Source organism: Nanorana parkeri, unplaced genomic scaffold, assembly GCF_000935625.1.
Source record: "Nanorana parkeri isolate BGI_ZX_2015 unplaced genomic scaffold, ASM93562v1 scaffold1171, whole genome shotgun sequence".
NCBI classification, from domain to species: domain Eukaryota; kingdom Metazoa; phylum Chordata; class Amphibia; order Anura; family Dicroglossidae; genus Nanorana; species Nanorana parkeri.
In genome coordinates, this window is record NW_017307439.1 from 383,208 (window position 1) to 398,096 (window position 14,889).

Sequence of the window (14,889 nt, forward strand, 5' to 3'; positions counted from 1 at the left end):
TTTACCCTTTTTTTCCTTTTTTGTGAAAAAAAAAAAAAAAAAAAAAAGTCATTCGTAAAAGGCGGTAACTAAACAACCTGCATTTCTCAATAAAACAATGGCAATTGTTGGACTCCATAGAGAGGACATTTATAAAACATGGCCAGGCTGAAAACTAGGCAGATTAATACAAATACAAAGCCCTACTAACAATCGAATACCTTATTTACGAGGCCCATCACTATGGTTAATGGGGAAAGCTTGCAATCCCAAAATATTTTGGTTAGAATAGTGTTGCTTACATTTACTTTCCTGTAAAGCCATTGAGATGTGTGACATAATCACCAGTGTTATACCCGGATATAAAAAGCATGGCCACACAAACAGCACTAAGAGCCCAATATACCGTGTTTCCCCGAAAGTAAGACCTACCCTAGTTCGGGGTAGGTCTTATATTACAGACATCCCTGAAGATAACGCTAGGTCTTACTTTCGGGGTAGCTGCACATGTAACTAGATTTTACATGTGAAGACCGGCCGCAGCTCCCTCCCGCCCCCCTGCCAGACACGCCCCCCCACCTGTGTTTCTCCTTGTAATGATCAGAGCGGAGAGGCAGCTCCCTCCCGCCCCCCTGCCAGACACGCCCCCCCGCCCGCACACATGCCCGCCCACCTGTTTGTGGCTCCCTGGACTACAGAGCGGACAGCAGCAGCCAGGTAAGACATCCCCCGAAAATAAGACCTAGTGTCTTTTTTCGTGAAAATAAATAAATAAGACACTGTCTTATTTTCGGGGAAACACGGTACTAGGCATGCAATATCAGTAGATACAGATGTCTGTGTACCGTCTCAGAGCCAGTGGGGTAACGCTAACTTTCTCGATGCATTCTGTGGTGAATCAAATATGGCAGCACATACAAAGATGCAGTGTAAACAAACAAGACTGACCTAACTTATTATGACTGCATTATTTTTTATTGTGATCATACTGAGGTACTCTATAACGTAGTCCCAGATCTGAAGAAATCAATGCCCCATCCTGAATACCGTGTTTACTCACAAGCTGTTCATACGCCGCCGCTCGGTTCTGGTAGAAGGTAGACAAATCCACTTTCTTCTCCGATGGACAAAGACTGATGGCTTCAGTGTAACACTGGATGGCTTGTTCGTATTTGCCAGCTTTAAAATACTTGTTACCCTTGTTCTTTGCGGCTTGTGCTTTTTCCAGAGGGCTCTAGAAAAAGAAAAAAAAAAGAAAAAAGGTGAGTAATGCACGAGCTAATAACGTTCATCAGGTCACTCACTGCATCTGTGGGGACAGTATCCTTGGCAGGGCAGTATGCAGAGAATTAAAAAGAAGACACTAGCTGCAGTAGTTTCACTAGCAACCAATCATGCATCTCCGACCCCATTAAGGTGCCAGTGTTCTGTCAGACCAGCCAATGTTGTCACTTACAGGGAAGCGTGATCAGCTGTTTCAGAGGAAAGTGGCTTACTGCATTGCACCGCATTCCAATAGGCCGACGTCACAGCAAACATTGCTGTCAGATTTCTCCATAGTCTTTACAGCACATGTGCGGGTATAGCGGTCGGATTTTTACTACCACAGGCCCAGTAACCGTGGTAGTAAAATCCGATCGTTATTGTGCTGTAAACACTATGAAAAAATGTGTCGGCTAGCATTGTTAGCTGTGATGTTGGCCAATGAGAATGCAATACGTATGTGCAGTAAGCTGCTTTCCATTGAGACACCTGATCACGCGTCACCGGAAGGGACGACATTGGCTGATCTCACACACCACCGGTCGGGAGATTCCCCAGCCAGCAACTGAATGTAAATAAAGGGGTTGGAGATGCTGGGTGATATCAGCAGAGTGGACCTGATGAGGAACTAGTATCTCAGCATCCCGATCAGGCTTCCCCAGCCAAGTCCTTGGCCGCTGTTCCTGTTTGTATGACAGAAGCAGAGGTCGGACAGGGAGCTCAGTAACACTTTACAAAGCTGCACTGAAGACAGTGTCCGGGTATGGACAAGTATGAAGCATGAATCTGGTGAAAGCACCGACTAAATTCTATAGTGTCTTAGATGCGCTTTATAAATTCCCCCCATTAACAGGAATAATCCAACATGTGAGGAGATTCAACCTGAATGGAAAAGTGGCTAAAGAGAGCTTTCATAAAACTTAGTTTGCTGTTGAACTTATAACGTCTTGGACATTGAGACCTTCATGTAAAAGTGGTTCACCAGCTCATAGTTGTTAGCAATACTGTAAAGCTTACGCACTAGACAGTACAACTTGAGATGCCAGAACAGATGAGAATACACATTTACAATAGCATAAAAAAATCAATAGTTCAAACATAGCTGGTCAGACACTAGAGGGCTGAGCTCCTCGAGCCATCTTTCCTGGTCAATGCTTCCCCAAACATGAAGGTTGTGATGAGTGACCGTTCATGCCATGTCTGGCCCTATGGAGGGAGCTGAGAATGGCACGCTGCCGACTTCCAGCTGAGGGAGAAAATAAAACTGTCTGGATAAGGATTTCTAATCCATCCAAGCATTACTGTACTAGATGATCCTCACCTGTCAGTGGCTGCAGGTGGTCCAGAGACATCAGAACGCCGCACAATATGGCCAAATGGTGAAACTTCATTCTAAACATTCCCTTTTAGCTGGGCACACATGCCAAGAACTCGAATAATAAAAGGCACAGCATGGATGATTGAAAGTTACACCTACCCTGTAGGCATTGTTACTTTAAATGGAACATGACTCAGGAAAGACTGACAACACAGCAGTTACTAATCGGCTAAACAATATGTTATCACCGAAATAATGTTCAGATTTGTATCCATAAAGCGATGCTTAATTCAATGGAAAATCATCTGCTTCAATAATCCTCGGCAGTTTCCAGGCACAGAGCTGGGCTGAGAGCTCTATGCAGGCACAATAAAAACTGAACCTATGGAGGACAGGAATATGGAGCTGCTGAATCGTTTATAGACTGTGCATGATCCAAATCCATCACCGTGATCCTGGACACACTATCTGAATATCCACTGACGAGTGAAGAAAGGATCAGGATGACAGCTCTAAAGCCTGCAACTTTTAAAAACAAAGCGGTAGTGATGGCTTCCACACTCCCCTTCTATTATTATTGGTTCACTTTAAATAGAAGGCAAATGCTGCAAAGGACACCATCCATACTTCATCCAGCAGCCTTACGTCATGTTATTGGAGCCTGGTGTTTGGAAAGTGATCCTAACTCACCGGACAACTCTACGAATAGTGAACTTGATTTTTCAAGTAGCAAAATCCCATTATTTCCTATGGGTCTGGTTCACATTTAGGTCTCATTCACACAGCCTAAACTCGAGCCGTGCACGACCCCCGTATCGGGCTGTTCCCATGAGGGACAGGTGCTGCGTGAAGCAGCCTGTTGTTACCTATGGGAAGACTTGTCCATGCGCACACCCGAACTGCACATCTATGCGGGTCCGGGTGCCCTTAGATAGGATGGATCCCGTCTGCGTCTGAGCATGGACACCCGCAGGGATGTGCAGTTCGGGTGTGCGTATGATGGCGTACAGGCGTGTCCTCCCATAGGGCAGATCAGGCTGCTAGACGCAGCACCTGTCCCTCCCGGGGTACAGCCCGATACCGGCGTGCACCTGACACAGCCTGAGTTTAACTGTGTGAATGAGGCCTTATGTGCTGCAGTTTTTGTGTAAATGGGAAACGTTATGCATCTATTCCCACCTATGAGTGTGCATTACGAGGCATGCTGCATCACACACAGAAAAGTGTACATAAAGCCTATTCTCATTTTGTAGCGCATTTCCCGAAGCCCAACATCGCTCAATATGAAGGTTCCATTATTACAGTGCTTGTTCACAACTGACTGATGTTTCGCTTGTTGCCAGAAAGAGTACATGAGCTTTTATCTGGAAGAATTGCACGCTTTTGTCCCATTAGAATTCAATGAAAGTGCCTGAAAAATGTGTGTAATGCAAATGTTTTATGTGTTTTTGCACCTAAAACAAAAATGGTCAAGCCTAAAAACAAGCAAATAAAAGTGCAAAAAGAACGCTTCAAATTCCCTTGAAAATGCGCAGGCTAAAGTGTAAATGGGGGCTCAGCTCTTCATTGTGTGCCCAACAATGCACAACCTTTTCCCAAAAACAGACCCGGCTTCCATTAAAGGCAATTCCCCCCCCCCACCCCCAATGTTAGTGTAGGGACTTACCTTAAATCATGCATTTTAATCCGATCCTGTTTTTCATTTGTGCCTTTTCATGCTGTCCCTCCAACGATGGAGCGGGTCTCAGATCCAGCGCTGACTCCTCTGATGTCCCACGGAGTCTGTGCGGGTGCACACTGCTCCATAGACTTACCTTGCGTCTCTCCTTGTCTCCCGGCCGAACACGCATGAAGTACGCAAGCGCAAACCCTAAGATCATTTGCGGCCGCCCGAGACTATTCAGATGTTCCGACGGGAGCACGCGGCGAAGACACAAGTTTAAACCTGTTTCAAAAGGTTTAAAGAAAAAAAAAAAGTTTTTGCATATATCTACTGCTTGCTAGCCATAGATATATGCAAGAACACCTGAGGGTTTAACCACTTGCCGTCCGCCCGTTGTAAAAAAACGGACGGATGGCAACTGCTGCATTGGCGGGTTGCCGTCGCCAGACGGCATTTTTTTTCTGCTCGCGCAAAGCAATGTTACCAGTTCAGATGTAAATACAGCTTAGCAGAACTGATGAAGCAGGCCATTGAAGTGCAGAATGGAGAAGGTTGCAGTGAATTCTACCGCCCTCGTACAGAGCGTTCTGCAGCATCACTGAAGCCAAGATTACACAGCAGACATCAATCTGCAGAATGACATACCAGACAATGAAAGGAGAAATGTTTATTGGGCTTTATATCTCCAGAATCGATATGGGAGCCTCATTTATTTTGTGCCCCCTGACCTCTGCTCCGGCAGCTTCCACCTGTAAAGCATATCCTGTCACTTCTCATCACACTGTCCCTCTTCTTCAGTCAAGCATTTAATGAGTACCTTTCACCCGCATACAATAAAGAGAACCACTCTGTGGGCTGGTCAATACTTCAGTGACTGCAGCCTGTCAGTGCCAGCAAAGCATTGTGAGAGGACATTCTCCATGAGTGGTGTATAACAGAGAGGCCAAACCCTTCCCTCTGCTGGGAATATGCTGCTTGCTGCTCCTTCAGCTTAGATCCATGGGCCTAAGCATTTCATCACTCCACTAGAGGAGGATTAGCTTATCTTAAAAGTAGTATTAAACTCTCAAACAATTCAATAAAGAATCCATATCAAACAAATATACATCGCCCAGTAAAGTATTCCTTTACATTTTTGCCCAAACACTTAGTCATCATGTTTCCAAACAGCTCCAACTCTCTCAGCTTGGCTTCTCTCAACTTCGTGTCCAGTACAAGATCACAAGAAACAGCAGTCTCCAGCAGCATCTGGTTACCTTGGAGAAGAGAGAAGGGCAGTATCTTGCCTTGCTATGCGTTTGTGGAGACACACACAGCTTACTAACACACACGAGGGTGTCTACATAGGACCCGCAAGGGATACGAGTCACCCTTAAAAAAGGACACCAGGACCAGTGCTCAGGCAAGCAGCTAATTCTGCAGGAAACCAAAACTTTTAAACATCAAGGAGCAGCATTTATTGTAAGCGATTTCATCAGCATTTGAAATAGCTCTGACTCTGATCCTCTCTGGGACCACAACGCACTGCCTCGCATTGCTGCCGGCTCCCTTTTTGCCGGGCTGGAGGGGGCGTGGTGGGCCATTGAAGTGAATGGCACCGTAGCTATGCCCTCCGGCCGCAATCGATCGCAAGTCACATTGTGCCTGCGGGCCAGTGCGATCAAAATAGTGCTTGCAGCGCCTATCAGGCTCCACTTTTTTTTTATTTTTATGACTGCCAGTACATGAGCTTCTTTTTTGGCAGATTGGCACGATTAGGAATAGGAAAAGGGTCACATTGCGCTGATCTCCCTAAAAAGAAGCGCATACTTACAGGCTTGTGCGGAGCCTTTCCACGCTGACAAATACGAGCTACAAATGCCGGTGGTGTGGACAGGGACTTAGATTGCACACAGGTGGTCTTTATTTAAAGGACATTTCCACCTCTGCGGGGCATTGTTAAAAAAAAACATATGCCAGCAATGTACACGGTATGTAGATGATGGCGGCATATGCAGATCCTGAATATAATACCGTTTTTGGTTGTCCTCTGTTGCCACATTTTTTTTTTTTTAAATAGCTGTCAGGCTGCTTTGTACAGTGGAAACTACAGTGAAGGGAGAGGAAAAACTCCTTTTCCCACAATGCTTTGCTTCTCTCCTGCATTATTAATATTCATAGTGGTACCTCCCTCTGGGCAGTGCAGAGTTACCGGGAGATGTGACTACAGTTGGAGGATTGTGGTCAGTGAATGATAAAGAAATCTGTTAAATTTTGTCTCCAGTAATCGCTCAGAACAAAATATAACAGATTTCTTCCTCCAATTATAGTCACAGGTAAAATACAAATCTCCCGGTCACTCTGCACTGTCCCATGGACAATATGTGTATAATGTGATTTACACCGCGCTGTGAGGCTGATATACCCCCGATGTTCAACTAAATCATTCCAAGTCATCCCCAGTGTACTAATTACACACAATCAAATGTGCCCCAAAACAGGTGAATGTTAAATATACTAAAACAATCCAAACATAAGATTGAAACTACAAACTGCAGTGTCCCAGACAAAAATCTTCAATTAGGGATGCACCGATACATCGCGCACAGCCCTGGTGACACGTCCTGCACCTCCTCCGGTGACCCCGCACCTCCTCCAGTGACTACACACAGTGGGGGGTGATCTATCAAAACTGGAGCAGACAATATCTGGAGCAGATTTGCACTGCACTCAATCAGCTTCATTTCAAATGTTACCTGAGCAAACTGAAGAGAGATGCTGATTGCAGGCTGATATATTAAAAACACACTGGGGGAGGGGGACGGGACTGGATTTATCTGTCCTAACAGTCTTCTGTAAATGACAAGAGGGGGGCGCACATTGAGGAACCTGGACTTGGGGCAGCTGAGAGTAAATCTGGCCCTGGAAATGGAGAGAAGCCAATCAGAGAAGCTTTTGCATTCAGTGAAAAACCCCCAAAAGATTCTCTATAAATGGCGGCAGTGCCAAGCAAGTGAGCAATCCGTTTCTCAACAGATGCCAATGAAAAGTAAACCAAAAAATGAATGGGTGTGAATAGGACCAGTTTGCAGCACTGAAAATATGAACTACTTTTTATTTCAGCACAACGTAACACAGCGGTGTGAACTAACCCCATTCACACCCATTCATTTTTTGGTGCATCCATTGAAAAACAGATCGCAACGCATGGATCGGAAATAAATCGGAAGGTACAATCGCAAGTCAACGGACCCTCCATTGATTTATGATTATCTTCTGATTTTGAACGCTTCCTAAAAAGGTACCAATAGACAATTATTATGCTGCAAAATGTGTGCTACAGGTGTTAGATTCACTTAAGAGAACTATGGGGTAAGTGTTTTTCCCTATAGTTCTCCTCAGGGTCACGGGAGGACATATACTAGTGTGCTCCCGTGACCCAAAGCTCAGTATATCGCGAGCTACAGCGCAGCAGCCGGATCCTGACATTACCATCGAGATCCACCCAGCTGCGTGAGCAACAGCAGGCTCTGGCTCTCTAGAGGCAGAGCCAGCTGTACCCGTCCCCTCCCCCGTCCGTTCCTCCAGTCAGTGCTGGAGGTTCGGAGAGGGGGAATCCCTGCACTGAGCCATGATTGACAGTCAGCGCTCTGCAGGGAGATGATCGAGAAGTGAGCGAGCGATGGTATGTGTTCACTTACTTCCCGATCTACTGAGCCGGCTCGAACCATGAGGATGAGTGATTTCCACTCGCCTCATAGTTCTCCTTTAACAAAAGCTGCTCTTGAACATTTAACGAATTCTGCTGTTTTGCTGATACTCGCTCCATGGCTCCCAGCGCCAACAATCATCCCACGTTTAAAGGCTGTTAAATCGCGTAGTTTACCCATATCTTCAGAAACAAAATCACTTCTACTGTCGTGGTAAACAACCTGCTTCCCTATTTATAATGGTCTGGCCCTCTAGCAACTTCAGCGTGAAATTATAGCTAATTATAGCTCATTTGCCTACAAAGGTCAGATGGTCATAATAATCTGGCTACTCAGTGTATAAGAGCAAGACACTTGTATATTTGCAGCAAACGGATGAAAGATTACCACAACTAAAGCCCCAGCAAAGCACAGATACATTCAGTGAGCAGTCAGAATTCAGCATTTCTCAATGCCAGAGAATACGATGCAGACAGAAATCCTTCGCCTTGCAATGCCTAACAAATGAATGAATGAATCTGCAAAAATGTGCCATGTGCGGCTGCTACTGATTTATGAGACAATATCCATGAACCGTAGCGTCTCCATTCTCACAACACGGCCTTTTTAATGAGCATGTTTACGTTTGATCAGTTAATGGATCTGAATCAATACAGGAAATCCCCGGAGGGTGCTTCTGGTGAGCTAATGCCAATGTCCCGGTAAGTAAATAAGATTCTATTTAGAAGAAATTCCTGAAACACTTACAAACGAATCCTCTAGTCAATAATTATACCAATGCACTGGGACTAGGTGAACGTAAATAGGTTTTCTCCAACACAGTTTGCCTTACATTAGTTATAAGTGACGGAAGTGGAGGCTTGTGGCCGTGTATAAAATGCTTCTCAAGCTAGGCTGCAGACATACCAAGCCCAGTTAATGCAGTTACATATGAATAAAATATCATTGTTATGCAACCAGTGTGTCCTTATATCAGCCTCCTGAAATTCCCTGTATAACAGCACTTTACGGTCAGAATTAGGAGCCAATCAGGCTGTACTGCAGTGCATGCGTGCGGACAGTGGACAAGTTGACAGAGGAGAGCAGAAGGATAACCTCATTAGTGTGCTATTCTCTTGCTCTCCAATCAGCAACCTGGGGAGGAATACAGTGAATACACTTGTGACGAGGGAGCATGGAGCCGGCTACCCGGGCCAATCAGGAGTCATTACACGCTGCCTGACTTCCTAATACCGGAAGCTCAAGTATCGGGCTAGGTATCGGAGCATTTGGGCGAGTACGAGTACTCGCCTAAATACTCAGCATCGGTTGTTCACACCATGTACATCGAGCCGCGTTTTTCTGCACGTTTGGCGTCACGCCCTGTGTCACACAGGGCACATAGTGAACCATTGTTTTCTACTTGCCCTGTTCACACCATACATGTGCAGCCCGTGTGCAGAACAGCCAGCTGAATGGACACTGTGTGCACAAACCCTAAACTATCACCACCATCTCCTATCACCAGAGCTGCTATGGGAGAGAACAAGCAGTGTGATATAGCGGCTCCATGCTGCCTCCAGATGTAGGTATACAGATCTACCAGAGCACGTGGTCAAAGAGTTCAGGCAGGGACAACCACATAGATATCCTTTCCTGCGACAGTCACCACATTCCCTGCACCCAGGTACGTGTGGAAGGTGGAAGCCTGTAGAAATTGTCAGGGACGGTATAGGACCATGTCAGATGGACATTTCAGTTCATGGTGATACTTTGTCAGCTGTACAATTCATCGGCAAGAGAGATAAGACTGCACAGGGGAGAGAGTAATGAAGTGGCATTTCCCGAATTCTGAAGCCAAGTGTCCTGGTGACGAGTTCACCCGTGTGACATGAGCCTTACACAGCCTTTACAGAGGGTGAGAGGATGAACGTCCATCAGCTGAATCAATGGAATGATCGGCTCACTGTGCATGTATATACAGTAAAATAGGAGACCCCACCGCAAATCTGAGCCCCAATCATCTGGAGAATGGACAAATGTCTGACATGATATGCAATGACTCGCTTTAAAGGCTTTGTCCACCCCACATACATGCATAACATGAAGCATGGTCACATTGCCCTTCTGTCCCCCATGCATGTTGTAAAGTAGCCGCCGCTCCGAGATCACTCCTGTGATGGACTACAATCTCAATACCAAATGTAAATTGTAGTCCATCACAGGAGTGATCTTGGAGCAGTGACTACAACACACACAGGGAGCATGGGGAACAAAAGTAGCCACCCTCCAGAAGGAAGGACAGTGTCAGCATAAATTCAGAGATGATTTGAGGATCTACAACCGAGTGATAGACAAATAAGAGACATTTTTGTTAAAAGTTAAGGTCCTCGAATACATTTTTAAGATTTAACTCCTGATATAAAAAAAAAAAAAAAACGTAAAGAACAAAGCTGAATGCAAACTACAGTAACCCCCAACATCCACACTTAGGTTTACTGAAATCAGAGGAAAGATTCCTCCGATTGGCTGCTCTGCACTCCTCCATACAGAATAGGTGTGTCTGTAAATGCCTAACATTGCACACAACCCTGTTATCTTCCGGGTCAAAGTTCACCAGCACAAACCATGCCCGAGGATGTAGTGACCCATCAAGGTCACAGGGAAAAGACAAATGAGATAACAGCTGAGTCTGCAGCAGATTTACATACGGCAGCACAAAGCCCCACAACACGTCTGTACCCGGAGTACACCATTCAGTGTGCAGACCACAATGCAGCTTTTAATGCACAGATGTGCTCTTCTGAAACATGTGCACATTGTGGTCTGCTAGGAAGATGTATTGCCCTTTAAAATGAATGGCACCACAATACACTGCTGCCAGATTTATGTATTACTACAACACACGGGTCTGACCAGAGACAAGTCAGGGTGAAATACAGGGGCGATCAGAGGGGCAACCCAAACCTGCCAATGACAATACATACGGTGCCCCATCTTCTACAGCTGGCCATACACTAGCCTGCAGGTGGAACAAAAGGAATCTAAAGCTCGATTCACTTATAGAGTTTCCGGCTCAGTTTTCCATGCAGGACGAAAACTCAAATGTTTCATCCACACCAATGCCGTTCGTTTGTGGCTATTATATATCCGCGAAAGTGCGGAATCTGCCGTATTATTGCGCTTGCACTATTTTGGGGGTTGCGCGGATCCGGTCCGCGGGGTCACCGCAATAGTCTGAACAATGCACATTAAAGTGCATGGTTTTCTCTATTTAGAGCAGCTCCGCGCATATTCGTACAGCGGAATACGTGCGGACAGCCGCTCCAGTGTGAATGCAGCCTAAAGCTGCCCAAACACTAATATTTTCTTCCTTCAACTTGTGGGCTGAGCAAAGCAAATATAACAGATTCCCCATCCAGGCTTTCTAAGCGTTGATCGAGGAATCTCCTGCTGTTTGCATTGGATTCTGACGGCCGCCGATGTCAGGATACCCAGACATAGCTCATTGGCTGCTGGTGTTCTGTGAAAATCTCCAACTCATCGAAATCTCCGACTGGTTACATCATATCTGGTGACTTGCCAGTACCCAAATTAGAGCAGATGGCACTTGTGCGCCAGCCGTGCCAGTATTAGAATCTTAATCGAGTGATTGAGCTCCCGTCACTGCACCTGCGCGGCTTTACAATTCCCATCATGTCCTCCAACCCCTGTCAGTGCGCCTGCGCAGTCACCCAAAAGCGTGCCCATGTGATGGCAAAACATGTAATCTTTTAGAATGTTGTACCATCAGATGAGCGCACAGGTGCGCCAACGCTATGTGGAGGACTTGATTCTGCTTTTCGGTAACAGCGCAGGCGCACTGACGGTGGTTGGGGAGCATGATGGGGACTGTGAAACTGTGCAGGCGCAGCGACACGAGTTAGATAACTAAATCAGGATCCTAACAGTGTCACGGCTCGCACACCAACGCCATCTGGTCTAAATCTCCTACTGGCTAGTCACCGGATGTGACGTCACAAGTCCGAGATCTCGACGAGTTGGAGCTGTCAACAGAACACTGGCTCTGTTCTTTGGAAGATTTTCCGAGCGGCTCCTTCGATCAGCTGATTGCGGGATACCGGCCAAAAGGATGCCGACAGCGGCACCCACTGTGTGAGTTTCGGACAGTCCAACAACCAGCTGAAATGCATATAGTGTATGGCCAGCTTAACAGATTCCTCCATCTATGCTAAACATGAATGGAGGAACTACCGCTTCCCATCAGACTATTTGAAAACAGAAGTCTGCCACTGTTCGAATACTCAAATGTCAGCTGCAGCCGATTGGCTGCAGTCATTGTTGGGGCCGGCTCCTAAAAAAAACGTCTATCGAGTAATGAACTTTTCTTGCCAGCAGGATAAGAAATTAGCAAATGTTGCTCACCACCAATCTGCAGCACAGGGCCGGGCTGAAACACAGATGTAAACACTGTCCCGCTCACCACCAATCTACAGCACAGGCGTGTGCAACCTTGGCACTCCCGCAATAGTAGAACTACAATTCCCATGAGGCATTGCAAGACTGACAGCCACAACAAGCATGACTCCCAGAGGCAGAAGCATGATGGGATTTGAAGTTTTAGCACAGCTGGAGTGCCAAGGTTGCCTACCCCTGGTGCAGCAGGTCAGTGTTTTAATTTTGTTTTTACCATTAAAAAGCAATGCCAAGCCTTTGTTTCGAGCACATGTGTTATGACAAACGCAGGTTTGACACTGTCAGTGTGAATGAGGCCTAAAGCAAAACAACTCAAACAACGCACACACTGAGAACATAGTAAACTTTGCTCTTCCTTTCTGAAAGTCCATCTCTGGGACAGACCTAACAAAGCCCCCCCCCAAAAAAAACTGACCACTAGAATAAACCCCCCCCCTCTCTAGGTGGGAATTCATAAAAACTGGAGCAGTTTCAAAGCTTGACGGATCAAACTGAAGAGAGAAGCTGATTGGTTGCCACGCTCCAGTTTTTATAACCCCTCCCCCATTTCCCATCTAAATGCTCTATTTACTTACCCAAAGCCATGGTCATGTGACACTCAGGTCCTGAGTCTGCTTCCCTTTTTCTGACTTTTCTTCCCTCGGGGTCTTTCCTTCAGGAGCTCATGTCATTGTCTCTGTGACGTAGACACTCCCTATTGGCTGTCCAGTGGCAGGCGACTCAAGTTCCAGCAAAGGACTGCCATCAGCACAAAGGGAAGATGGAGGACCAGCGGTCTGCACTTAGAGCGCCAACAAGGGACCTGGTCATGGTACTAAGGTCTGTATGTCTTACATCAGGTAAGGAAAAAAAAAAAAAAAGAAGCTTGCTTGGGGAACATATTTTGCCTGGAATGAGGCTTTAAAGCAGGGGTGGGCAAACTCCAGCCATTGTGGAACTACAAATCCCATGAGGCATTGCATGAGTCACACAGCCACAGGCATAACTCCCAGAGACAGATGCATCATGGGATTCGTAGGCATCACCAAAGCTGGAGAGTTGGAGTCTGCCCACTCCTTCAAGTGTAACTAAAGGCAAAATGTTTTGTTTTATAGTGTTTCAGGTAATTATTGCCGTCTCTTTATTATCATTGTTGTGTCCTCATATTGGATCATCACTCTCCCAAACTGTCCTGACCACCAATGTCACTGGGAATGAAAGTGATGGGTAAATCCAAAATGCCACTAGAACAGGAATAGAGGAGAAATCTCCCAATGGGGACACACACTAAAGAGGGAATTTCCCTTTACATTGGAAAGATATCCCCTTACTTCCTGTTGGATCTAAAGAACAGGAAGTGATGGAAAAGCTCTGCGTTTAGGCGGCCGGGCGCCTCCATTCTCTCCCCCTGTAGAAATGGGATGCGGTCACATGACCTCCTTGCTGTAGTCTTGTGAAGGAGAAGCCTGTGTTAAGCCATGCCTCCTCATGTGGGCGGGTACAACTGCCACAGATCACAATCTGCCCCCATTGGTCTGTGCACCTGTCAATCATGCGCTACATTCCCCATTCAATGATGGGAGTTGTAGGTCTCTTTGTCATGGTGGATGTGACATCCTCCCCGGGCAGATCACATTAATAAATGACAAACCTTCATTTACAAGAAAAGGTGCTTCATGATAAAAAAAAAAATCTTGAGTATACCTATGACTGTAACCATGAACCCTGAGCCCCCCCCGAGCCAGTGATGACAGCCCTCAGCTGCCGGGTGTGATGATGTCTCCCCAGTGCAGGCACACAAGGACACATGTCAGTGCACGCTCCATACTTCCTGCACTCAGCCTTCACTTTCACTTTCCCGGGAGCCATGTCTATCTACTCCCCTCCCCCTTGCTCTCACCATCTCCGGCGGGGGATTGGCCTCCGGGTTGGCGCTGCTGCCTCCTCCGCTGGGCACCGGGCTGGCCCTTCCCTCCGGTGTCTTCCTCTGGCTGTCCCTCTTGTTGGACCTGTGCCGGCTCCATAGGTACACCGCCCCGGCACCCAGCAGCAGCGGGGCCCCCACGGCCAGGGCCAGCTTCCAGTGCGGGATCCCGGGCCCGCCTTGCGGTTCCACGGGCTTGGAGGCGGCCATGATGAATCCGTCCCTGCAGCTGCGGACACACACGGGGGGAGAGACAGGAGGGGGCGGGGCGCCGGAAACGCGGGTAGACCTGGGAGCCGGCACGTGGGGGGAGGAGACTCACTTCTCAGAGCGGTGACTGTGAGAGTCGAGTGCCCCCTGCTGCCCGATCAGCCTCATTGCAGCTGCTTCTCACTGACCCGCAGAGCTGCCTGCTGTACCTGAACCCACAGAATAGATGTAATTGAGATCAGACCAATGTCTAATCTCAATGACAAGCTTGAATATTGTACACACCTCGTGGTGTTTCATTTGTATATTTACATGTATGTGTGTACACCAATCAGACATAACATTATCACCACCCACCTAAGCCCTCATTCACACCCTAAAGAAAATTCCTATTCACTTCTATGGCCAC

The 14,889-nt window shown here is 46.8% G+C and overlaps 1 protein-coding gene across 1 annotated transcript in view; it reads right to left on the reverse strand.

Annotated features, from left to right (window-relative positions):
- The window catches only part of TOMM70 (translocase of outer mitochondrial membrane 70), a 36,185-nt gene extending 21,619 nt beyond the window's left edge, over window positions 1-14,566 (reverse strand). The window contains 2 exon segments of the mRNA XM_018568323.1: window positions 1,040-1,213; window positions 14,247-14,566. Of these exon segments, the coding sequence (XP_018423825.1) occupies window positions 1,040-1,213; window positions 14,247-14,480 (408 nt within the window). The 5' untranslated portion in view covers window positions 14,481-14,566.
- Between the last annotated feature and the right edge of the window lie 323 nt (window positions 14,567-14,889).